The sequence below is a fragment of the Hyperoodon ampullatus genome (assembly GCF_949752795.1).
Source record: "Hyperoodon ampullatus genome assembly, chromosome: 2".
NCBI classification, from domain to species: Eukaryota; Metazoa; Chordata; class Mammalia; order Artiodactyla; family Ziphiidae; genus Hyperoodon; species Hyperoodon ampullatus.
In genome coordinates this window covers 153,722,623-153,749,562 of record NC_136915.1, presented here as the reverse complement: position 1 = coordinate 153,749,562, position 26,940 = coordinate 153,722,623, and the positions used below count along the sequence as shown (strand labels likewise).

General features: G+C 42.4%; 1 protein-coding gene across 1 annotated transcript in view; it reads left to right on the top strand.

The window, feature by feature from the left end:
- The window catches only part of PTPN14 (protein tyrosine phosphatase non-receptor type 14), a gene marked incomplete at both ends in the record, with an annotated part of 99,785 nt that overhangs the window by 37,989 nt on the left and 34,856 nt on the right, over positions 1-26,940 (top strand). The window contains 4 exons of the mRNA XM_079696991.1: positions 13,603-13,700; positions 16,003-16,070; positions 22,832-22,902; positions 23,821-23,908. Coding sequence (XP_079553117.1) covers positions 13,603-13,700; positions 16,003-16,070; positions 22,832-22,902; positions 23,821-23,908 — 325 coding nt within the window. The remainder of the gene's footprint in view (positions 1-13,602; positions 13,701-16,002; positions 16,071-22,831; positions 22,903-23,820; positions 23,909-26,940) is intronic.

Genomic DNA, 26,940 nt, shown 5'->3' with positions numbered 1-26,940 from the left:
CAAAAAAAGCATTCTGTTTTACCCACTGGGCTTCTCTGAGTCAGTAAATGATCATAGTGTTTTATTGTGCAGTTATCATGTCCGGGATCATCTGTTGGGTCTGTGAATCACTGAACGAAGACTGGTGTGTTCCTGCCCTCAGAGTGCTTATGGCTTGATAGAGATGATGAGCCTGTCATCATTCGAAATATATGAAGTCTGTGATTTTGAAGTGCTGTGATTGGGGAGAAGTTGAACATGAATCTCATTGGCCAAATAGAAAGTGAGGTGAGGTTGGTCATAATAGGCCCACACAATGGAAATTTCGATCATCCATCAGGATTTTAAGGTATCTCCTATATTTCCGACCTCTGAGCAGAAATAGCAGCTGTTTTGCTATTTCTGATGAACAACCCATCTAGCTTATGTGGTTTTTTTTTTCTATCAGTGTTTTAAAATATACTTTTAATATGGGTCACCCTGTTAGGTCTCAGGCATTTTTAAGCTGTGAATATGAGGAAGTGTGCATTAAGTGACTAAGAGAGCATGGGGTAACTGGGCACCTGCAGAGTTTAAGCACTAAAGCCTGAAGCCTAGTGATGAAAAATATTTAAAACGTAATTGGTCAATAAGTAAAAACAGCAGCCAGAATGTAAAATTAGATTTGGCTAGTCTTAGTTAGGGACAAAACTGGGTCCCTAACTAAGAGCTAGCACAATGGATTTCATCATGATTTCGATGACAGAGATGCTGGAAGGAAGACAGCTAAAGGCAGGAAGGATTCTCAGCCCATCACTGTGAATGGAAAAAAACCCCACAGTCAGTGACAGATTATTCCCTTCCAACACTTATTTTAGACTAAAGTTTCCCACAGCTGGAGGGTGTTCCCTTGGCTTGGCTTGTCATTTGCCTTGTGGCCAATATAGAATCTTCAGTTGTTTCTTGAGTCCAGTGGGTGTGTGAGAGTTGGGTAGACCAGCACATTTCATTTATAAGAACTGAAGAAGGCCTCCATTTCGTGCTGTCCTGCTCTGATAGCAGGAAAATGGCTTGAAGAAGATAGCATTCTAGTACCCAGTGGTCTCCCCATTCACCTCTATCCATACTGGGTTTCCTGGTCACCAGTAATAATCAGATACCCTGTGGGTCTAACCATGTGACTTAATATAGGCTGGGAACTTCTATTTTTATCATAGTCTCTCTGGATTTATAATTAGTTAATTACTTTCATTCCATCATTCATTCATCAAACATTTATTAAGCCCTTAGTATTTTCTCCTCATTTCTGGGACATTACCTCATCGACAGAAGAACTAGCTTCGTTTGGCAGTTGCTGAGTTGTGGGAATGTAGGAGATACCTTTAATTAGGGATTATAGCTCTATCTTATTTATCTTTCCCCCCTGCAACCACTGACCTTTTTACCATCTTCATAGTTTTGCCTTTTTTGTTTGTTTGTTTGTTTGCGGTACGCGGGCCTCTCACTGTTGTGGCCTTTCCCGTTGCGGAGCACAGGCTCCGGACACGCAGGCTCAGCATCCATGGCTCACGGGCCCAGCCGCTCCGTGGCATGTGGGATCTTCCCAGACCTGGGCACGAACCCACGTCCCCTGCATCGGCAGGCGGACTCTCAACCACTGCACCACCAGGGAAGCCCCGATAGTTTTGCCTTTTTAAGAATGTCATATAGTTGGGATCATACAGTGTGTACCCTTTTCAGACTGGCTTCTCTCATTGAGTGATAGGCATTTAAGGTTCCTCCATGTCTTTCCATGGCTTGACAGCCACAGAGAAGATCCTCTTGCCTCCTATTCACTGATTTTTATTTATTTTCTTCTTCAGATCAGGCATATCACTAACAACAGTACCGCTCTTTCATCTGCTAGCTCACCAAAATTTTAAGAATATTATGCAAACTTTTTAGCCACAAACCTGGCTCTTTACCAGGAAGGCAGACCTTGGGCAGTTGACTCACCCAGTTTCCAAGTGTTTTTTTCCCACACTGGAGTTGTAGGTAATGTTATGAACACCTGATTTTGGGGGCAGGCAGGTGAGTCGTTGGAGCTGATGAGCTAAGACGTTATCCCTGTTGTAAGGGGGCTACAACTCCTATTTTACAGCGGCAGTGTAGAGGAGTCGTTAGAACGTGTGGAGTGCTAATTCGAACGAGCTTTGTTCCTCCTTGACTTGTGCTGCTTTTGCCATCACGAGGGTTTGCTTCATGCTGTTGTTGGTCATAGACTGCAGTTTATCCCCAGGCGCCTTCTTTGCTGCATGGTAGCTCAGAAAGCAATGTAAGTAATTTACAAGTAAACAAATGGTTCACCTGCTAAAGGAGTATTTTTGTTGTTGTTGTTAAGTCTTTTTTTTTTTTCTTTAGTAGTTTTAGGTTTATAACAAAACTGATGGAGAGGTACGGAGACTTCCCATATACCCTCAGCCCCAGCACACACACAGGCTCCCACATTATCAGTATCACTCACCAGAATTTTTCCCCAGGAGACCTACATTGACATATCATATTCACCCCAAATCCATAGTTTACCTTAGGGTTCACTTCTGATGTTGTGCATTTTATGGGTTTGGGCAAATGTGTAATGACATGTATCTATCATTATATTATCAGGTAGAGTACTTTCACTGCCCTAAGAATCTGTGTGCTTTGTCTATTCATCCTCCCCCTTCAACCACTGACTTTTTACTGTCTTCATCGTTTTGCCTTTTCCAAAATGTCATATAGTTGGGATCGTACAGTATATAGCCTTTTCAGATTTGCTTCTTTCACTTAGTGATACGCATTTAAGTTTCCTCCATGTGTTTTTATGGCTTGATAGCACATTTCTTTTTAGCGCTGAATAATATTCTAGTATCTGGGTGTATCACAGTTTATTTATTCATTCACCTACTGAAGGACATCTTGGTTTCTTCCAGATTTTGGAAATTATGAATAAAGCTGCTATAAACATCTGTGTGCAGGCTTTTGTGTGGACATAAGTTTTCAGTTCCTTTGGGTAGATACCAAGGAGCACTATTGCTGGATTGTATGGTAAGAGTATGTTTAGTTTTGTAAGAAACTGCCAAACTGTCTTCCAAGGTGGCTGTACCATTTTGCATTCCCACCAGCAATGAATGAAGAGTGCCTGTTGCTCCACATCCTTGCCAGCATTTGGTGTTGTCAGTGTTGTGGATTTTGGCCATTCTGATAGGTAATGCAGTAGTACCTTGTTGTTGTTTTAATTTACATTTCTCTGATGACTTATGATGTGGAACATCTTTTCATGTGTTTATTTGTCATCTGTATATCTTCTTTGATGAAGTGTCCGTTAAGGTCTTTGGCCTGTTTTTATTTTTTAAAATAAATTTATTTATTTATTTTTGGCTGCTTTGGGTCTTGGTTGCAGTGCGCAGGCTTCTCTTTGTGGTGGCTTCTCTTGTTGCTCAGCATGGGCTTCAGTACTTGTGGCATGTGGGCTTCAGTAGTTGTGGCTCACGGGCTTTAGAGCTCAGGCTCAGTAGTTGTGGTGCATGGGCTTAGTTGCTCCGTGGCATGTGGGATCTTCCCGTACCAGGGCTCGAACCCATGTCCCCTGCATTGGCAGGTGGATTCTTAACCACTGCGCCACCAGGGAAATCCTGGCTTGTTTTTTAATTGGGTTATTTGTTTTCTTATTATTGAGTTTTAAGAGTTCTTTATATGTTTTGGATCAGACCTCTATCAGATGTGTCTTTTGTAAATATTTTCTCCCAGTCTCTGGTTTGTCTTGTAATTCTCTTGATATTGTCTTTTATAGAGCAGAGGTTTTTAAATTTAATGAAGTCCAGTTTATTAATTATTTCTTTCATGAATTTGTGTCTTTGTTGTTGTATCTAAAAAGCCATTGCCATGCCCGAGGTCATCTAGATTTTCTCCTGTGTTATCTTCTAGGATTTTTATAGTTTTGCATTTTGCATTTAGTTCCGTCATTCATTTTGAGTTAATTTTTGTGAAAGGTGTAAGGTTTGTGTCTAGATTCATTTTTGTGCATGTAGATTCACAGTTGTTCCAGCACCATTTGATGAAGAAGCTATGTTTGTTCCATAGTATTGCCTTTGTTCCTTTGTCAAAGATTAGTTGACTGTATTTATGTGGGTCTGTATCTGGGCCCTTTATCCTGCCCCATTGATCTATTTGTCTTTTCTTTTGCCAATACCGCACTGTCTTGATTACTGTAATTTTATAGTAAGTCTTGAAGTCCGGTAGTGTCATTCCTCCAGCATGATTGTTCTCCTTTAACATTGTGTTGACTATTCTAGGTCTTTGAAGGAATATTGTTTCCCTTTGCCTAAAAACAGATATGTGATGGGTTACATTTCTGAAACTTTCAGGTGCCTCTTTCATACCATAGAAATAACATCTAATAATCTTCCTTTGAGGTGACTAGTCTCGCTTCCTCCCTCTGTCTTTGTTTCTCTGTCAGTATTTCATCTACTCAGAAACATTTATCGAGTGTCTAGTTGGCACCAGGTACTGACATTAAATGGTAAGACCCAGTCCCCAGTCTGTGTGGAGCGGGAGAGGTGCTGACAACAGTGCAGGGTACCACCTGGGTGACGTGCTTTCAGAGCTGGGAGAGGGGTTCACTAACTGGATGAGAGGATTTGGGAAGCTTTTACAAAAGGACATACATTTCAACAGGGCTCTGAAGGCTGAGTAGATGATGGTCCAAATGGAGAAGGATGGGCAAGGGCATTCAGACAGAGGAAACAGGAAGGGGGTGGTATTGGGAAGCACAGTAAACTTATTACAACTCAAGTATATGCTGTGTGGTGAGACATGAAATTAAAAAGAAAGCAGTTCTAAGTGGATCATGAAGAATCTGGTGTTCTGTATCAGGAGTTTGAAGTTTTTCCTGATTAGGTTTATTGGATATTTTGTTTTGTTGAGATAAAATTCACATAACATGGTATTCACTATTTTAACCATGTTAAAGTATACAATTCAGTTGTTTTTACTATGTATGCAAAGTTGTGCAACCATTCCCACTATCTAATTTCATAACGTTAGTAGTCTTTCCCCCTGCCCTTGTCTCCCAGCCTCTGGCAACCACTAATCTACTTTCTGTCTCTATGGATTTGCCTGTTCTTGGACATTTCATATGAATAGAATCATACAATATGTGGCCTTTTGTGTCTTGAGTTACTTCACTTAGCATAATATTTTCAGAGTTCGTCCGTGTTGTAGCAATGTATCAATACCTTGTTCCTTTTTATGGCTAAATAATATTCCATTGTATGGATAGACCACATTTTGTTTATCCATTCATAAGTTGATGGACGTTTGGACTGTTTCCTCTTTTTTGGTTACTATGAATGATGTTGCTCTTCGTGTACAAGTTTCCTTGTGAACACATATTCTCAGTTATCTTGGGTATATATACCTAGGAGTGGAATTGCTGGGTCAGATGATAACTCCATATTTAACTTTTGAGGAACTGCTGAACTCTTCCAAGTCATTGGAGATTTTTAAGCTGGAGCAAAACAGACTCAGGTTCTGTTTTAACATCACACACTTGAGGACAGTGTTTTCTTTTGAGCCTGGGTATTTTCTAGTGCTGTTGCCTTGTCTTCCTAGTTCAAGGCATCACAGTCCACAGCAGTGAAACCTATTTGGCTCTTTAAAATTCCATTGGTGTGATTGCTATAGAGGAATCTGTACCCAATAGTGTAGAATGGGACAGAAAGAAGTGCCGTCAGGGTATTCATGCTCTCTCTCTAGGGTGTATTGCAGAGAATGAGTTTTTCTATTTTAAAGAGTACCCCTGATTAAATTATAAGCTATTATTAGGGAGTTTATCATACATATAAACTGTACTTGGATTCCCTGTAATTTGTTGTAATTAATGCAGGAGTTCAAGAGCAGAAAGCAAGGATCAGGTTGTGGCGTGTTTTTCTCTTTTGCAACACTTGGCTATTATTGGCCTTTTTTCACTAGCATTAAGGCCTGTGTGTGTTTGTGTGCATTTAAACAAACATTATCCTTTTTAGGAAAGAATTGCAATCCTTTGACTCACTGAAACTTAAGGAGTCTCAGTAAGAAGTTAAGCGTCTCTGGCAAAATAGGATATTGATCAGTGAATGTTGAAAACCTCTGGAACTGAATTTCTGCCAGGACAATCTTGTCTGTATGTGTTTGAGGGTGTGCACGTGTTTGTATTTTCACGTACGCACGTGTGTTGGCTTGTGGTGTAAATAAGGCAGAAAGAAAAACTTTTCCTTTTAAGGTTCTCTTTGTCGAGTTATGGTTTTAGCCTTTTCCTTTCTTTTCTTCCTCCCTGTTGGTTTATTTCGGTTTTGCATAGTTGCAGGAACGTTGACTTTGTCAGCTGCTTGATGATGCAGAGTTTTAATTGACTGTCAACTTGAACATTCATTAAATAGAAAAGATTTTAGATAGTGCGTGGCTTAGGAACCAAACACGTTATTATACCTGAATAATCACAAACTGAAATCTTCTCGGGGGCTTTGAGGACAGAGGGGCCGAGGGAGGCAAGCCTTCCCGTTTGTCTGGTTCCATGCCCGTGTATGTACTGTTTATCTGGCCCTGGCAGGTGGAGAGCAGGGTGGGCCACCCTGTCCATTATCTGGATTTACAGCTGTGAACACTCTTTGAAATGGCTGGAATGTGCTGTTTCTCTTGTGTTGGTACCTCTGTCAATCTAAGAGTTAAAATTATGCTCTTGGCCGTCCTGTGTCCCAGAATTCTAGGACAGCTTGTCCCCAACATCCCCCACCTCCCACGTTTGTCTTTTATGGTAGAAAGCCTGTACATTTATTTCTTATTTGCCCAATATAATGCTGACCAGAAAGCAATGCGAGCGTTTTGGTACCTACTGCACTGTCCTGGGAGAACTAGGTTTCCAGTACATTCTAGCAAGACTCTTCTGATATTGCTGATTGTAAAGGGAGTTTTCTAGTGGGGAAAGGACATTCTAAGTCTTACCCTTTTCCTTAATAATAACAATGACAAAACAATCTGGTTTCTCTCTCTGGTCCTCCCACCCCAGTAGTTTTATGGAAAAGCTTCACAGACTGAGGAGTTTAAGGATGGTACTGATGTGCTCCCTCTCTCTAAATTGTCACATCCCTACTGACCATGCACATGGGAAGAGATAAGAGGGTTTGACTGACCTTGAACTGTAGAGGAGGGAAAGGCAGATGTAGCTGTCTGACAGCAGCAGTGACACTGCAGGTCCACAGTTAGAGCATGCAGTGTGCTTCCACTGACCTGTTTTTAACTACGAAAGAGCATTTTCTTTCTGTCTCAGATATCCTTGGGCAGTGGGGGTAAAAGAGATCAATGCATGGGTGGTATGTGCCGATCAGACAGCTTCAAGTGTTATTAATACCTTAGTAGAGTGAAGTCTGGGTAACTTCACTAACAGAGTGAAGTCTGGGTAACTTTTAATGATCCATAATATAGAAGTATCTTTACTCAAAGCAAGGCAGTCAAGACTGTGTGTGATACTGATGATGAACTGCTGTTTACTTTTTTTAAAATGTTGCATTTGGAAACATATACATTTAAGGGCCCAATTTGCACCGGCTTCTGCGTACAGCCTCTCCTTCTAGGTAGAAGCCTATCAATTGGAGACCCCGATCTCTAGATTTTACTTTTATCCCTCTGTGCATCTTATGAAGCTATCAATGAGTCGTTAGAATGCATAACTCAGTCTCCTTTCCCTTTCTTCTACCTTCAGGAGGAAAGTGAAATATCCCAGAGGCTGCTGCTGGGAGAAAAAAACAGATCTGAATAATCCAAGGGCCAAAGTATGAAACATGTCATGTAACATGTTTTTACAGAAAAGCTTCTATGTCAGTGCTGGTCTCATATGCTGCGGCACAGACGAGGGAGGGGAGGGCAGCTTGGTTGTTGAAGCCCTTCCTTAGAAGCATTGGGATCATGAAAATCACCCAGCAGTGGTGTTTGTATTTTCATTTCTATTTTTAGACTTCAGTGAAATTGATGACTTGCCTACCATGGCTGGGAATCCCATCCCACTCTCATCACCTCTGAGGTTGCCATGCAGAAAAGGAGCTCCAGGCTCTGGTTTGTGTCCTGCCTTCAAGGAGCAGTGTTACCTTGGGCAAGTCATTCTCCTTCCTCAACAGAGTTTTCTTCTCTAGAAACAGAAGAGCTGGGCGTGAGATTTTGAGATCCTTCCCTTATTAAGTAGCTTACACTAAGTCATGCTGCAATAGTATATGACCTCCACCTCTCTGTGGCTTTCAGAGCCAAAGGCTCACTTCTTGCTACCTTACATGTGTGCTGTGTCCACTGCCTTCTTCCCCTGGTGCTCAGGCTAACCAGGCAGCAGTGCTACCTGGACACTGCAGGTCTCAGGGCAGAGGGGGCAGAGCTGAGAACCAGGCACGGGCTTGGAAGGCTTCTGCTTGGGATTGGCATGTGTCACTCCCTCCTCCATTTCACTGATCCCAAAGCTAGTCGCAGAGTTAATTCGGCTGTGATGCTCTGGGAGGGGAGGCCCCATGGAGAGTGGCAGCATTCAGAACAGTGACAGTGGCCTCCCATCCTCCTGTCTCCACCATCCTGTGATTTAGGCTGAGTTACGTTGAGCCCTTGGGTAGAAGCATAACCAAAATCACATCTTAAAGTTTTCAGATTTTCATGGCTATTCCCTATTTGAGGCATTTCTGCTGGACTGGACTTGGAGTGAATATTTCACGTGTGAGAGGGGTGGGAGGAATATTTTAAAAGCAGCACGTACTCGGCCTCTGGGTTCTCTTGCCTTATTTGTGGTTCTGTGGCAGTACAGTCCATACTTTCCAGAATACCGTGTGGAATTTCTCAATCTGAGAAGTATTAACAGACCTGCCTGTGAAATATACTTGCATAAGTGCTTAGATAAAGCCTTCATATATAAATTAAAATAAAAGATGAAAGATCTTAGCGGTACATCTGTAAACATTGAGGGTAATGTTATGGGGAGTAATTCTGAAAGAGTCCTTTGATACCACTGGCAGAAGTACTGAATGCATGCTTTACTGATTTAATTCAGTGTGGCATTTTTTTTAAACTTTCTTTTCAAAATCTTAGGGGGAGGAAAGAACACGGAGAAGTCACATATTTTCTTGAGTTTGGATAGAAGTATTCCAGATAGATGAGACCTCTAGGGATGGGTTTATAGTGTCTGTCAGTTTCCTGATAAATAGCACCAATTATCAGGAAGCCTTTACTGCTTCACTCAGGGAAACTTGCATCCAATCCATAAATTAATCTCTGGAGATTCAAAACAAAACAAAAAACTGAAAATAGAAATGTTACCCTTGTTCAATAAGCATAATTATGTTCACCAATTCTTAGAGGGAGAGCAAAATCTTCACCTAAAACCATTCATTGGACCTCAGCAGTCAGATGGACTATTTCCAGGTCTTTGAATATAAAAAATATTTAAAAGCTTTCCTTGTGGGTTTGGGTTTTCAAAGAGGATCCCTTTGGAAAGTTGGCAAATACTTACTTTCCTGGCACAAGGATTGGTTTTTTTTCTTTTCCCCTCCACCCAAAGCTATGACAGGGTGGAGTGGAGTATACTTCCATGAAATTGCATGTTTCCAAAATAGGATTCAGTGTTATATTTTGCTGCTGTGAGAATTGAATCTCTAATCAAAAATAAGCAAAAACCAAACATTCTAGAAATAGCATTTCAGCTCATATTCTCTAATTTGGTCTTCATATAGGATAGAATTATTATATCTTATAAAAGTACCTTTTGAGCAGAAACGTAGCAAACAATCAATTAGCAAAGTGGTTCAGATTCCATTCCTGTTTCTGTGATCTCATATAGTAATATCCACAGTCTCAAATGACAATCACACCATATCATTAACGCTGTTCAGATTCTCTCGTAGTCTGGATGGCTTGCAGGAAGGGGCATTGCATTCTTCAGCTCCTTGGTTTTGCTTACCAGCACAAGCCTACATTTAACCTAAATGACCAGGAACAATCCTGGTGTTCCTTGCTAGTGGATTGGGGTTCGCTGTTGCCTAGCGTGGGATGGATCTATAATAGATAGAACCTGCTTATACATTTTATAGAAGTGATAATTGTGGATGAAAGTTGGGATCAGCAGGTTAAGAAAACTTTAACTATTGTTTTGCTGGGTGCTGTGGATTATATTTCCCAAGGTCTCAGCTGATCATTTTTGCCTCCAAGGTGACGTGTAAAAGGCCCTAGCTATGGCAGATAATGCTAGGATAACACCTTTTAAGATGCTTTTCTCATTGGTTCTTAAACATTAAACCCTTATATAGTGCACTGGAGAGAGAAACGTGACAGCAGTGGCCCGAGAGATGATGAGCATCCCTGCAGGGCAGACTGTCTTAGACTTCTCCAGGATGTCCTCAGAATCTAGCCGACTTAGACGTATAGGAAGTGCTTAATGAATATTTGTTAATATCCATGTGTCTCCTGGGCTTGGAGAGCAGAAAATGAGTCGAAACAACTGCAGATACGAAGCAGTGAATGCATGTAGAAGAGTTTCAAACACTGTTTGAATAGGACGGAGGAGTAGGCAAACATTACCATCCTTTCCCACCTTGAAATTGTGTCTTCTGGTTTGTTTGGGTTTTTGCGTTTTGTGTGTGTTGTTCTTGCTGTTGTTTTTAGACTCCCATTGTACCTTCCTTTAATAAACACTAACATTCCTTCCTATTGTGAGGTTTTGGTTTTTTTAGTTCTTTGGTTGTTTTTTTTTGTTTTTATTAACAAAAAAAAAAAAATATCCTTTAGTTTTTCTGAAGAAAGACACAGCGGGCTCCTCTGGCCATAGGATGATGTCAACACTTTTCGTCATCCCTCTTTTCTTCTTATTCCCCCAGTTTTGAAAGTATGGTCTTCAGATTCTAAGTGGCTCTTCTTCAAAGACCTATCTGCTTTCACAGTGAACTCTTGGTACTTAAAAGGTCTTTGATGACTAAGGACCCCCTTGCTTGCCTGGGTTTCTACAGGAAGGTGTTCTCCTTTTTGAGAACTGGCTAGGTTATAAACATAAGAGGTCTTCTATGAATGGCTCCCAGGCAATTCCTAAAATCTCTTGAAGGAAAAGTTTCCTCACATGAATGAGTGGACCTTTTGCTGTTTCCTGGAGAACTGGCCCTGAGGCACAAGACAGGCACCAGAGGAAAACCGAGAACCAGTCTGGTGACAGGGAAAGAGCATGGCAGTGGGTGCTGAGGAAAAACCATGAAGGAAGATGGAGGATGCAACCGAAAACATGTGCTGTAGCTTTGCATGAGAAGAAGGCTTCTGAAGTCTGTGTTTCCCTCTTAGTTCAGGTTTTACTGAGCTTTCTCCTAGGAGATGAACTAATAGTGTGCATCATTAGATTATGTTTTTAGGCATAAATCTGTAAGGTTATAAAAGCCCTGAGCTTTGCTTGGACTCGATAGGGTGCACACTCCTTGAAGCAAAGGTGCTAGTGTAGAGTATTTTTGTTGGAGCTCTTGGTTTGCTGAATGAAACCGTGGAACCTGCGACCCTTGGCACTTGCCATGTGCAGGCTGGCTGTCTCTTTCCCCTTGAAATGGGAGACATGCAGGCACACAGCAGGCATGTGGATCATGGGAATGCATGGAACCACCCTTCTGTGATGGTAACTCACCTTGTGTGAAACATTTGAAAAATATGCCAGAGCTTGGGGACTTGACCTTAGTGAACAGGGGAAGAAAGGAAGCCAGAAGGGAACATGGCATATTTTAACTGCAGCAATTCAGGTTTCTTTAGTCTTCAATACTTTGATTCATTCTCATGCTGTTTCTTTTAATTCGTTTACAATTATTGCTTCAAAGTGTTTTCATTTACTCTGATTCTCTCCTATGAAGAATGAAGAGGAGGTCATGACTTCCCCTTTTCCCTCTATCATATATTATTGCCAGAAACTCCCTCAACAAAGAAAAAAAATACACACACACACACACACACACACACACACACAAAGGTGGTGCCTTCAACTTCACAGGATTTTTCAAAGTATCCTATCTAGTATTAGCTCCAAATTGTGCACGTTCAGAAACAGCAGAGCTGCCACTTCATTACCAACAAAAGATTTTTAATCCCAAGTTCTTATATGAAACCTCTGTTCCTATTTGTTAGGATTTAGAATCCATGATGCCTCTAACCAGCTAAGGATATAATGACTAGGTGAGGTCAGGGCAGTGTCCACTGAGCTCAGAGTGGTGAGTGGACACAAAGGTTTTCTACAGGTACCAGGGACTTGTCTCTGAAAAGCAGTGAAGGTACTTGTTATGTACATTAATCGATTTAGCCAACTGATATTGACAAGAAGGCAAATTATTGATTCGATACTGGACCCTGTAAAATGATTTTGAATATTTTAGGTGAAAGATAGAATGGTAGTAGGAAAAATAGGTTGTTTTTCTATTAAGACATTAAGTTTGACTAAAAAAAACTTTAGATAACTCCGAGTGTTGGTCCTTCTAATTTGAGTGTAGGTTTTCCCACCAGAGACAGACCTGGTTGTCTTTACCCTGTCCCGTAAACCCAAGAGGAGAGAAGTAGAGACTATTTTGTCGAGCCTGATTCTTCTGCTCAAATAGGTGTTGGATTGATATGTAATGATGTCCATGATATCAAGGTAGAGGCAGTAATAATTAGCTCTCAGGGCTGATTGCCTCTCTCCAAGAGAGCTGGGCTTTGGGTCACTCCTGAGTTCCCTTGATTGACATGCCAAAATTTTGAAGAAGTACAGAGTTATGGTTACCAGGAGCAAAAAGGTTGTTAGCATTTGCCAAGAATTAATGCCTAAAAAGTGTGACTGTTCTAGAGGTAGCTGTGTTCTAAGAGTATGGTCAAAGGAAGTGGAGTCCTGGGATGTAAAGGCTTGGGATGAGGAGATTTCTAAGTGCTTAGGTAATTCTAAGTGCGATTTTACTGGCGAGGAAACAATAACGCTGTATTAGTTTCTAGAACAGTGGTCTAGTCTGAGGTTGATGTTGTGCATGGGCACATTCTGTCTGTCTGAACTTTGCTGCTTGGAGGATGTACTTTGGGTTGGAAGGCTCTGTATCACATTTGATTAGATTTTTTGTGAGTCACAGATGTGGAGGGTGAGCCTGGCTCTGAAAAGCTTTATCCTGTCCATGAGCAGAATTCTCAATGATTTGGCCTATTTGTCTTCTACTCTCCCAAGCCTTGGGTTTTAAGAAATGGTGTGTCTCCAGAAGTTTTTCAGGAGTGCACACACTGTTGAATATGGCTTTGGCAGCTGTGCTGTTGTGGTTGTCGAAGTGTGGAAGAGCGTTTTCGTTCTTGGTCTCTTGTTGTGAAGAGCTGGTCCTTATCAGTAGTTCATCCTGCCGGCCCACAGTGAAATGATGTGATGAGAACGCTCTCAAACTCAGAGTGAACGGGACGTGGCACCTGCCACATCAAACAAAGATAAACACAGGCAGAGGTCACTTTCCATCTTCTATAGATCTGACCTTTATCGACATCACCTGTGTATCCTGCTGTGTACATAAGGTTTCACATCCAGAGGCATCGATGTCGTGGGAATGTATTCCAAGTATGTGTTTTTAAGGTTATTTGTTCTTCTGTTTCCATGAACAGATATCAGTATTACCTGCAAGTCAAAAAAGACGTGCTTGAAGGGCGGTTGCGATGTACACTGGAACAGGTGATCCGCCTGGCGGGCTTAGCTGTGCAAGGTAAGAGAGTGGGGACCGGTGTGTGACAGTCCGTCTTCTGTTGGATGCTGGTGTTGCTGGCCTCTCAGAGGGAAAAGTTAAATTTACTTAAACGATCCCTTAGTAACTCTCACTTTTCATTTCAAGGTATCTTACATTAAAAATGCAGAGATAGTGATTTTTGGAGGCAGGATGTTGGATTTCTCAAAGCTGTTTGCAAATTGCTCATGCTTGTATAATTTTAGTTTTATTTGAAGAAACAGCAGCTTTCATCCCGCCTCTAAGTAAAGCTACATTGCAGGGTTGGTGGAACATTTTCTTAGAATTTTTTCACTGCCCAACGTGGTCATATTTTGTGGCTTGACGCTATGACTGTGTGACTTTCACATCAGTTTCAAGTGTGAGAGCTTAAAACATTGTAGTGTAACTTATTCCGACACAGTTAAAGAGAGACATTTAAAATGCAAGCTTGTAATGTGGAACAACAAATGTGTGTTAGAGTACATTTATCTTTCAACTTGTCCTACTTAGATTGACCAGACACCTATGTTTTTATCTTCTCTAAATTGTTACACATATTTACGTAACACACCATGTAATTTTTTACATATATTTATACATTACTCTTTATTGAGGGGTAGCTTCATTGTCTTTAGTCATGTTGAAAACAAGATAAAAGTATAATTTTTAAAGAGAGACAAGTTTCCCTTGTAGTCATGATTTTCTTTAAAATCAGGTACCGTCCAAATGCAAGCCTGCCAGCCGCCAAGTCCTTGCTGTGTGGATTGTTGTTGTAGAAGCTGAGAACTGAACTTCCCATCTGTAACTGCACTGAAGTTAAACCTTTTGGGTTTGAAATGTCTAAAGAGGCAGCCTTTCCTTGATAACTTTCATTTTGGGGGTATTAGCGGGTTAGCGATTTTTGTTGGATGTATGATTCTTAGTAGTTAGCTTCTCCTGTTCCCCTGTGGATTGGAAGTGTGCAAAATATGTTGTATCTCATCTGTTCACCTAACACTGGAAGGGGAAGGAGCAATGCCCAGAATGATATAACGAAACCATCCGTGGTTATAACTGAAAAATCATTAAAACAGTGGAGAAGACACCCTTAGTGGGGAGAAGAGAGAGAAGATCCAATGGGTCCCTCATCTTCATATTGGGTCTTTCTCCTTTAAAATGCTTCCTTTTCACTCACTCTCTTTTTTCCCCTCTCACTCTTTAATCATTGGGCTCATTACAGGCATCCTGGATATTGGAGGACCCTAGTGATAGCTTTCAGGCTGAAGGAAGTTGGTGAACTTACTCTGGGTTCCCTTTTCCTTGGGTCCTTGAAGCTCACTGTTCAGTCTGATGAAACCTCCTCTAGCTATAATATTTGTAAAATAATTTTTCTGAGAACCCTTATGGGCAGTTAGAAAGCCACATCAACAGAGATAAAAGTTGTGATGAAATATGACAACAGATAACTGACCTTGGAATTAGGCAGAGCTCACGATCTTTGGTGATCCTGAGTGCCTCACCTTGTTAATTAGTTATGTGCTGAGTTTGTAGATGCATCTTTGCCTTCTTGGTAACGGCCTTCTGTGTGGATCCCCTCACTCTCTAGTTCTTGTTACCTAAAAGATACCCGAATCCATGTCTACCTGATGCTAAACATTTTACATGAAATTAAAATTTCATGCTGCTTTGAGTTTTTTTTTTTTTTTGAGAGCAAGTAGGATTAGAAGCAAGACATTTATAGATTTATGATAGAGGCTCACTGTATTCATTTTACATGTGCTCAGACTTACAACTGTGAGATGAAAATAGGACAAAACAGAACTTTGGGCATCTTATAACATGTGGAGTTGTTTAGGAGGTGTAAAAATTTGCAAGGATGCTTGCCAAGGGTGATTTACAGTGGGAATTTCCAGCTGCAAATATATGAGGAGATGCAGATGGGTTTGGCTCTTCAGTTCTCTAAATTAACCTTGAGTTAAAAAGTCCCCTTGGCAGATATTATTAAGATATGTATTGGTGAATATTTAATAAAAAGATAAATATAGATTTGTTTTAAATTTTTTAAATAGCTTAGGAATCACTTTCAAATTGCCCCATTCTTTCTAGAAAATTATGTAGCAGTGCTCACGTGCTGATATTTACATTATTGCTATGTAAAAGTGGTAGTAACATCAAATCCATCTTGGCACTGTTTTTATTTAATAATAGTACAGAAGTAGGATAAAGTGGCGAGAGTAAATGTGGTGATAAGTTTACCCTATTTTATTCCATCTTTAATGTCATATAATAAAGACTACCCTCCTTACCCTTCTTTTCTTTTCAGCTGATTTTGGAGACTATAATCAGTTTGACTCTCAGGATTTCCTCAGAGAATATGTGCTATTTCCAATGGTAAGTGTAATTTCCTTTTTCTTAATTAATTTTCTACCTTCTTTGGATATTTAATTCTTTCCTTTGAAAATCTCAGAGGAATTTACACACATATTCCCTAGGGAGAATCTCCCTGCATTTATAAAGTAGGGACAAGTTTTGTAAGACACTGAGAAAGGTAAAGATGCCTCTTCATACCTCCTCAAGACACTTCCCTGCCCCCGGCCCCATCACACTAGCCTCTACTGCTATGTTCTATCTTCCTTTCTGAGCACACCCAGCTTGGTCCCATCCCAGAGCCTTTGTACTGTGCCTCCTTTGCCTGGAATGCTCGACCCCAGGTCTTCTTATGACTTGTCATTCAGGTCTTGATTCAAATACCACCTCCTCAGGGAAGCCTTTCTTTTCCTTGACCATCTGTATTATACACTCCAACCATCCAGCACTTCCTGCCTTTTTATGTGTGTACTTCAGAGCTCTTTCAGTATCTGAACGTGTTCATTCTTTCATTTTTATTGTCAGCTGGAATGTCAGCTCTATGGTCCTTAAGCAGGGACCCTATCTATCTCATCCACTGTTGTCTGGCACATAATTTGCATGCATAAAAGTCTGTTGAATGCGTCCATGAAGTAAAATGTTTATTCCTGGGTTAAATTAGGGATGAGGCTAGGTTTTTATCCCTGGAGTATTTTTGGTTGTTTTTTGGTAGCTTTGGAGTAATTGAGAAGAGCTTTCACGAGGAAAGTTAAAACATTGGAAAAACCATTTTAGGGAAAGGCTATACCCACTCCAACATTCCGGCTCTGATTTTAGAAATCACGAGCGTTTACCGCTTTTTTTTCCCCTGAGGGATAAAGTTATATAAGAAACGGTGCTTGTTCTCAGGGCGACGACAAAGTGGCTGAGTCAATAGGAAGTTTGCAAAATCCTAATGCAAATCCAAGTGTCACGAAGTATGATAGGGATTCTATGTGGGGAGAGGTTACCTGTTTTGGGAGCTGAGGGTAGGTTGAAAGGCTACTGGTGTGTGAGCTGCATCTTAGAGGATGAGCAGCATTGCAGCAGGCAGAGAGGGAAGGAGCAAGGGATGCTCTAGACAGAGGGTGGAGGAGCAGAGGTGAGGCGGCCTGCGTAACTGGGTGGGAGTCAGCTGGCCAGTCTGACGGCCGCTCAGGGGTGCGGAGGGGAGCGGTGGCAGAGAAGCCTGAACCATCTGAGGAGTTAGAACGCGTGGGCTCCGTCCAGGGGTTCCAGACCCCACACTTTGAGGACCACTGGATTAGAGTAATGAGACCGTTTGCGGAAGGACGTCAGGTAAGAATCTGTTGTGGTGTTCTCGGCAAGACATAGGAATTAGGTGTTGGCAGTGAAGATAAAAACGAAAAAACAATGCAAAAGATATTTTGGAAGTACAGTGGGCAGAGCTTGGCATCTAAACTACTATGGCATATGGGAGAAAGTAGAGGGTCTGGCGACAAAGGTTTTAAGTTTTGAGAGACTAGGGTAAGTAAGGTTGCAGTTATTTCCTGTGTCAGTGATGAGATGAATCTAATTGGTCCAAAACTTAAAAAAAAACTTTTAAAAAATTTTTATACAATTCTTAAAGGTTACTTTCCATTTACAGTTATTACAAAATGTTGGCTGTATTCCCCATATTGTACAATACATCCTTGAGCCTCTCTTATATCCAGTAATTTGTACCTCCCATTCCTTCCTCCCCTACTCGTAACCACTAGTTTGTTCTCTATATCTGCGAGTCTGCTTCTTTTTGCTATATTCACTAGTTTGTTGTAGTTTTTTAGATTCTACATATAAGCGATATCATACAGTATTTGTCTTTCTCTGTCTGACTTATTTCACTTAGTATAATGCCCTCCAAGTCCATCCATGTTGTTGAGGATGGCAAAATTTCATTCTTTTTTTATGGCTGGGTAGTATTCCATTGTGTGTGTGTATCCATACACACACACACACACACACACACACACACACACACACACACACACACACACACACACACACACACACACACACACACACACACACACACACACACACACACACACACACACACACACACACACACACACACACACACACACACACACCCCGCATCTTCTTTATCCATTCATCTGCTGATGGACACTTAAGTTGTTTCCATAGCTTGTCAGTTGTAAATATTGCTGCTATGAACATTGAGGTGCATGTATCTTTTAGAATTAGTGTTTTCTTTTTTTTCAAGATACATACCCAGGAGTGGAATTGCTGAGTCATATAGTAGTTCTATTTTTAGTTTTTGAGGAACCTCTCTATTGTTTTCCACAGTGGCTGCACCAGTTTACATTCCCACCAACAGTGTACAAGGGTTACCTTTTCTCTAAAGTGGTCGAAAACTTAACCTTATTCTTCTAGGTTAGGGAAATACTGCAAAATCTCTAACTTTTTATGAATAGCTCTCTCCTTATTCTTCTTCCCACCAAGATAATAGCAGTATTATCTGCTGGGCCTGCTGTTTTTTATGCCTTATTAATTCCACCGATTAAATCAACCTCCATTCAAAGAGATTAGCGTATTACTTAGCTGAGAAGTTCTTCATAGGACTTGGTGTCAATATCTGTAACATCTCAGAAGCTCACTCAAAAGTCAGGATGTTTTCTGGTGTGCTCCGCGGGAGGAAAGTGAAAGTGATACCTTAGAATTTTAGAGAACGTGTATGTTTGTGTCAAACGGAGACAATGAATTGGGTTGATGATTTTTCACAATTTTTTTTTGTTTTTTACCTTTCTCTCATTCAAGGTCTTTATCACATAGCCTTTAGGCAGAGATCAGGAGAATTTTCAAAGGTGATTACGAGCATGAGATGTATGAGTTTGTAGGTGGTAAAATGCTTTGACAGGTTAAAGTGCTGTAAAGCAGCAGAAGGAGTTATTTTGTGTATCGTACCTTTTTCAGAGTAAGACCATGTCTGTGCTGGGCTCTAAGCAAATCAGTTTTTAAAACAGCAAACACCTCATTCAGTCTCACTGTGCCAGACAGATATTGATGTGGTTGTCCTTGGATCGAAAACTTCCCTCTTTGGTATAGTAGCTGCTAGTGACAGGTGGCTATTTACATTCAAATTGAAATTAATGAGCATTAAATAAAATTAAAAATTTAGTTCCTCAGTTGCATTAGCTACATTTAAAAAAATGTTCAATAGCCACATGTGGCTCATGGCTACTGTACTGGAAAGCTTGGGTATAGAACATTTCCATCGTTCCAGAAAGTCCTGTCGGACAGCCCTCAGGATGACGTGGCAGAAGCTGATGTCAGCATGCATATCTGATTCGTGAATTTTCCTAGGCTTCTGCCATCAGTCATGTATCCTCTCCTCCGCTCCACGACCCTGACCCCTGTTGTAGCCTCGATACACTGTGGCCTGTGGTCAGGAGGTTTAGAGTATAGGGGTCAAGTGTTCTGTGCCCGTATCCTGGCTGTGCCACTTACTGGCTGTACAAACTTGGGCAAGTTATTTAACCAAAGCCTCCATTTTCTCATCTAAAAATGAGGATAACAAGCCTAATCTGACTGTGAGGATAAAAGGAGAGAATGCATGTGAAGGACTTAATCGGGCACATGGTAAATTCTCAGTGAGTGTTTATTGAGTTGTCATCATAATCATCGTTGTCCTCACATTATTATTATCATCAGCATGATTTTTCTGTCTCTGTTAGACAAGCACAGGATGCTGAAGAGTGTGATTTCCAGGCAACAGTACTCTATGTCCTTTGAAATGTGAGCAGACAGAGGGCAAGCAGAGTGCATAAATTATCATTCAGCGGCTTCGCGTAACTTGAACTCTACTCAATACCCTGTAATGGCCCATATGGGAAAAGAGTCTAAAAAAGAGTCGATACGTGTATATGTATAATTGATTCACTTTGTTGTGCAGTAGAAACTAACACAACATTGTAAATCAACTATACACCAATACAAATTAAAACAAAACAAAAACAAACCCTCGCTTGACAATATGAAACTGACACGTTGCATATTGAGCTCAGCTCAGCTCAGTCAATGTTTATTGATCGTCTACTGTATGTTGAGAGTTTATAAGCTGGCATTGTTCAAAGCCCTGAGATGGGCTCTGGAGGCAGTGTGGAGGCTTGCTGCTTGCTGACCTTAGGTGCCTGTCATCTAGTAGAGGGAGGGAGACAACGATAAAGGGTAAGATGAGTGTCCAAATAACTATGTAAGAAAGACAATAGGTAGACTATGGTAAGAACTCTAGAGAGACACACAGGGCGGAAGAGGTAGGTCCAGAGGGGGAAAGGCTTCTGTCCCACGTGAGAGAATATGGAAGCCCTGTCCAGGGAGTGGTAGGTGCGTCAGGACCTGAAAGATGGGGTGAGACGTGAAAGCAGTTTGTGTTAGGAAGAGTCGGCCTGAGGTCTTGAACCCTTGAGAGAAGAGGTCTGAAGGGACGGCCGAGTCACACTGAAGAATGGTCTGAATGCCAGGCCCAGGTGTTGACCTAATTGAGTAGGCAGTGGGGAGCCATGGAAAGTTGCAAACTTTCTGCTTGGTTCCACTAGAGCTTTCAAAGGGAAGAATGCATTCCTTTGGTGGGGGAGGGAAGATGGGATGAATGGCTGTGTTTGATCTTATAAAGTAACCGAATTTGTCAAATGGCATTTCTGCAGCCGAGCAAAGAACAAAGTTAAGTACACAGGGTGCTCCCCAGGTGTGCAGCTGTGTGCAGGCTCGCTCTCTGCCATTTTTCATCCGAGCGCAGCCACTCTCGCCTGGCCCTGTGGTGGGACCACATACCTCAGGGAGGCCCCAGACACAGATGGAGGCGGTGGGGTTGAGTACAATAGTAGAGGGGTCCCTTCGGACTTTTTCTTCTTTCAAAGTAGGAGACAGCAGTTTATTGGAGCACTTTTTGATCTTCAGTTATCTTTATTTTATTCTATTGCCACATGCCTTTTATTAGCTTTTCAAAATTAATATTGAGTTATTCCTAATACTCGGTACCTAGATGCACAGACACAGCTGGATTCCTAAGCCACGTGGCATCTTTGTGATTCCACAGCATAAAACTGAAAACATCGAGCTTGTTTCCTATCATGGACTTGAGTTGTTTCAGTGGATGGCTAAACAGAAAAGAGCAAATTAATCAGTAACACATGAAAAATGAGAGCTGCCAGCAATTCCCTCCGTCTTCTCTAAGGTTTCTCAGGACCATCTGCGGAGCTATAGAATTTCCAATATATAGTTAGGCTCGCATGTTCCAGCTTTAAGAAATATTGATTTTCTCCAGTTGCATCATTTGAGATGGGATGTTTCTTGCAGTTTTGGGGGTAATGTTTCATGAAAAGCTGTTAAATTGGATGTAATCTTTATATAAATGATATTTTAGAACCAAGGGAATGAGGCGTTTTGGATGTTTTCTGTGAAAACATCAGTCCCCCCCTCAAGTGTCTTTGATGAGCCTTGGAAGGCTCACCGGGACACACAGCTCGGAGCCCCTTCTAACGCCCCCTCTGGAGCTCAGAGGAAGACGGAGCACATCTGTGCCCTCCTTGGTGCTCACCAGCCTGGGGGGCGTGGAAGTTGCACCTGGGAAGGGCAGCGGCATCTGCGCTGGAGCCACCGAAAGGGATGGGATGAGCTATAGAATCTCCATGCCTGTCGGTGTCTCAGGAACTGATTGGTCTCCCCGTCTTGGATGTATTCCTCCAGACTCCATCTCACTTTCCTGCTAAATGTTTAACAAGCCCTTTAACTACTCCTGCCGTCATTGAAGGGGAGTTGGGAAGCAATGTGTCCAGTTGACTCTAATCCCGTGGGAGCCAGCACAGCACGGGTCCAGGGGCCTGGGATTCAGTTGGTCAAGACACCAGCTGGTCAGCTCCCCACCTGTTACCTTCTGGAGCTCCGCTGCGGCGGTTGAGCTGTCGTGGCCTCTTTTGCTCCCAAGGCCCCATCAGTTGGTCTCTGAATGAGCCAGCTCTGACTTCAGGTGGCTCTGAATTAGTTTGCTGGGATTGTGCTGGTGGATAAAAAGGCCAGGCACAGTCCCTTCTTGGGCTCCGCTTTGGAAGGGATGATGACCTGGAAACTCATTTGCCTGTATATCCTCATTGTTAAAAACGTGTAAGCACTTACAGAGGATTTTTTTAAACTTTTAATTTTATATTGGAGTATAGTCGATTACCAATGTTGTGTTAGTTTCAGGTGTACCACAAAGTGATTCAATACATGTACATGTATTTATTCTTTTTCAAGTTCTTTTCCCATTTAGGCTGTTACATAATATTGACCAGAGTTTCCCTGTGCTATACAGTAGGTCCTTGTTGGTTATCCATTTTAAATATAGCAGTGGGTACATGTCAATCTCAAACTCCCTAACTATCCCTTCCCCCCCACCCTACCCCCTGGTAACCATAAGTTGGTTCTCTAAGTCTGTGAGTCTGTTTCTGTTTCTTACAAAGCATTTTTAATAAAAGTCCAAGAGGCAGGCAGATAGGGAAGAAGGTAAATGAAAAAAGAGCTATTCCCAGATCCTCCAGAATTTAGATGGCAACCCCAAATATGCCTTGAAATAGCCTGTCATAGTGGAGAGCCCTGTTACAAAAGTAAGAATGAACCTCTGTCCTAAAAATGACAACCTTTAAGTCAAAGGAGTCAAGGGAGACTGAGGAAGTGAAGCTAATCAGGAACAACTTCTAGAAAAAAGAGAGCTTCTAAGGTTTGCAAGCAAAATAGCAAGTGACCTTAACTGCTTTCCATTTTGATAGGATTTGGCCCTGGAAGAAGCTGTTCTGGAGGAGCTGACACAGAAGGTGGCCCAAGAACACAAAGCCCACAGGTAAGTCGGGGGCTGCCAGGTTCAGCACGTGGCCACCATCCTGTCCGAGGCAGGAGACATTTGGCCCTTCCCCGCAAGCCCCGGCTTGAGTCAACACAGTTCTGTTTCTTGTAGCAAGTGATTCAGCTCTGTTCTGAGAGTGCATGTAGATTTGAAAACTGTGCTACCATTCCCCTTTCTTTTTTTCTCTCTCTCCCTTTTGTTTTTTCCTCCTCCCTCCCTTTCTTCTTCTTTTTTTTTTTTTCCTTTTTCCTTTTTTTCGTTAACACCAATTGGCCCACATGTTGGCCTGAGGAATTCCTCTCTGTGACCTTCCTAAAACTGTTGCCAGACCTGGGAAGCCTGGGACTGCTTGGGCTGAGTGCAGACCTCAAGAGCTGCTTTGGGTGGGAAAGTCAAGGTCAGCAGGGAAAAGAGTGAGATTTAAGGCATCCCTGAGAGCTTGATCAGGGCTACGTGGAGCTCTTTGGGACATGTGCAGTGGTCCTAGACTCTTCTCTTGGTTACTTGGCTCCCAAAATGTCATCCTCAGAAACTTTTGCCTTTCTTCCTTTTTCCTTCTTTCCTTTTTAACAGTGGAGATTTTTTTCCCAGGTGGGAGAAAAATACATTTTTTTTTTTAAAGCAGACAGCATTATTCACCAGGATGTCTGGAATAATTATTTAGTGTTTATAGGGCTGTGGCTCTTAATTAAATATTTTACCTTCCTCTTATTATTCCCTGTTGAGTAAAAGGCTACTGAGGAATATGTTAATGCATTACTTAGTAATGCACCATGCCTGCACAGTTGGTTGGGTGACAATGGCTTTTCCCAGAACTAAAACCACAGTTCTGGAATTTGCCACCAGGAGGGTAGGATCTTCCACTGACTTTATTGCTCTTAACCATTTCCTCCTTTGATGCTCTTTTGATTTTAGTGGAATCCTGCCAGCAGAAGCTGAGCTTATGTACATCAATGAGGTGGAACGTTTGGATGGCTTTGGACAGGAAATCTTCCCTGTGAAGGTAGCATACCCTCTCCTTGCTTCAGCCATCTCAGAACAGCACAGGCGTTTGGAAAAACCAGTGTTTATTGAGAGCAGAGAGCCAGAAGACTTGGCTTTCTTACTGCTACGTGGCATTAGCTGGCAAGTCCAGTTTACTTTAGGTAAAGCAAACCCTTTTTCGTAACAGAGAGAGTTTGAAGCTTTCCGTGGTCTTCAGCAGAATATCTCATTTGTAAGACAACCTTCTGAGTACCAAACATCAGCCCATTTGGTACCAAGAATTTATCGAGGCCACATCCAGCCTTCCAGTGGGACAAGGAGCAAACATCATGCGTGCCTTAATACAGACCCTCCCCAGCAGTTTTCTTGCCCGTGCTTCTTTTCTTTTCTCTTCTTTGGGCTGATGCAGTGATAACTGTTTGTGAGGAAGAATAACATTTCCTGTATGCAGTCATACTTTATTTCTCCAGCTCTACAGAGCCTCTGTTGTGGGTTCCCAGCCCCTTTGGTGTTGTCTGGAAACTATGCCTAGGAAACGGTTACAGCACATCCCATCCTTTGCAACAAATCCACCTCCTGAATTGGGTGTGGTTGGGGGGTCATGGTGCAAGGTCATTTACAGAGCTGAGCCCATCATCCAAACTCATTTTCCTCTCTCTGCTGACCCACTTTACAAAAGTTAGAGTTTTATCAGAAACCTAAAGCAACTGGCACATCTCGGCAATTTGGGAGATGCCTGCAGTTTCAGCATAAACATTTCACTCCAGACTGGCTCCGCTGGCTGTTGTATAAGTGTTCTGTTCCCCCTCTGTTGCACGCTTGCAATTTGCCTTAATGAGAACTGCCCATGTGTATCAAGTAGAAGCGAGCAGGGTGTCCGCAGCTTGCAAAAAAGGCTAAATGGCTCTTTTTCAGATTTGTTTAATTTCCTTTTGCTTCTCTAATGGCTGCCTTTCATAGGGTTGTAATCCATTTTCCTTGCAGTAATACCTTATGAAGCCATCTGCATCCCACTTCCATTTCACCAGCCCATATATAGTCATGACATTTTGGAAAATCAGAGTAAACTTTTCTCCACTTCTAGAAAACTGACTTCTCAGGCCCTGGAAGTTGGAGGTTTTGTCATGGTGGTCATTTGCTTGTGTTGTCTTTAGTCATTCTGAACTGTGGGAAATAGAGGCAGTGGAGACAGTGTTGAAATCCACCATGCTTGGTTCTGATGTGTTTTCTAGTCTGTCCTTTAGTGGGAAAAGTACAAGGGAGATACCAGAGCTTAGTCCGAGTGGGCAGATAGGCACGGCTGACTCACTGCCAGTGGGTGTAACTCAGCTGGGCTGCTGCTTTTTTTCTTCCTCCGCCACATATCTGTTCATGACTCAGGTGACCACCTACAGACCACATGATTCCTGGCGACTCAAGGATGATGGGTGGGGCAGCAGTAGCCATGTGGGCAGTGATGGGGTCAGCTCTAAGTGAAAAAGCCACCAGGAAAGTATGCAGGGGCAGCCTGCACATGGGGATGGGGTCCCTTTGGGTTAGTACAGGTCCTTCTTGACCAAGTAACGTTTAAAAAGTGTGTTATGGATATGTCCCAGGGAAGAACCTTTATGTTTAGTGTGGGTTTTTCCATGTTTCTCAAAAATTTTCAAGGCTCAGGGCGGGGGTCCCTTCCATTTCCTGACAGGTCTGCCCCTCCCCCTCCACAAACACGGGGCTGGCCACAGCCTGCATCCTCCTGTGTTGTCAGAGCACGTGGGCATGGAGGGACGGAGCTTCTGGAATGGGTCATGCAGAGTCTGGAGCCTCAATCCTTGGCTAAGTTGTTCTGACGGGTATCCGTTCTGTGTTTTTTCCATTGTTCCACCCTGGTGGCCTGCTCCTCCCATGTCCCCATCCACTCCCACCAGACCTCTGCACCCACCTACTGGCAACATGCCCAGAAAAGTCTTTCTGCAGAATTTTCCTTTTTCTTCCCATCTCTACTTCACCTATCTTCTTTTCCCTCACAGATTTTTCTGTAATACAGTTTACCTTTGAACTTCTCATAATTACTGAGGCCCTCTTTTTAAAATTTTTATTATTTATTTATTTATTTATTTATTTTGCTGTGTTGGGTCCTCGTTGCTGTGTGTGGGCTTTTCTCTAGTTGCAACGAGCGGGGCCTTCTCTTGTTGCGGAGCACGGGCTCTAGAGTGCAGGCTCAGTAGTTGTGGCTCGCGGGCTTAGTTGCTCCGCGGCATGTGGGAGCTTCCCAGAGCAGGGCTCGAACCCATGTCCGCTGCATTGGCAAGTAGGTTCTTAACCACTGCACCATCGGGGAAGTCCCCGAGGTCCTTTTTTCCTCCCCAGTTCTTTCTGTCTCAGCTTTTGCCATCAGCAGTTGTCTTTCCCTTTCTCTCTCTCTCTTTTAGAAGACGCCTACTTGAATGGAAGCTTTGGGAGGTGGGTTGAGAAGAGGTCCCTGAGAAGGGACACTGTCATCTTTGTGTCTTAAGTGGGATCAAGTATTCTGAGGGAGGTAGGGGTTTATCTTTTCCATCTTAGGCCTAGTTGGGAATGGCCCTCCACTTACTCCACAAAGAGGATGTCCCCCGAGTGAAAGCAGGAGGCTGGGTGACAGTTTACTCCCTGGATGCTGAGCCTTGCTCCCACTCTGCTCTCAAGAACACTGGCAGCCGGGTTATACTCTTCTAGGCGGAAGGCTGGAGGCACCTGACTGGACCGAGAGACCAGACCGAAGACCTCTGGGTTCCCCCAGACAGGGCCCAGCAGGTTGCCCGACAGTGAAGCCTATCATCCACGTGCCCTTCCTGTGCTCACAAAGGTCCCAACCAGCATTTAGCATCCCACCCTGGAACATGAATAGACAGCCGAGCATCATCAACCCCCATGATGCCCTAATAGGAACAAAAGATGTCAACCCAATGAGAATGAAGCAGTGTGAAAGAGGCAGAGAGTCTGCAGGGTGAAGGGCCCCCTGCCCAAAATACCATCCTATGAGTCTCAAGGATAAAAAATAAAAATATATTACCTTCTTGAAGGAATGGAGTG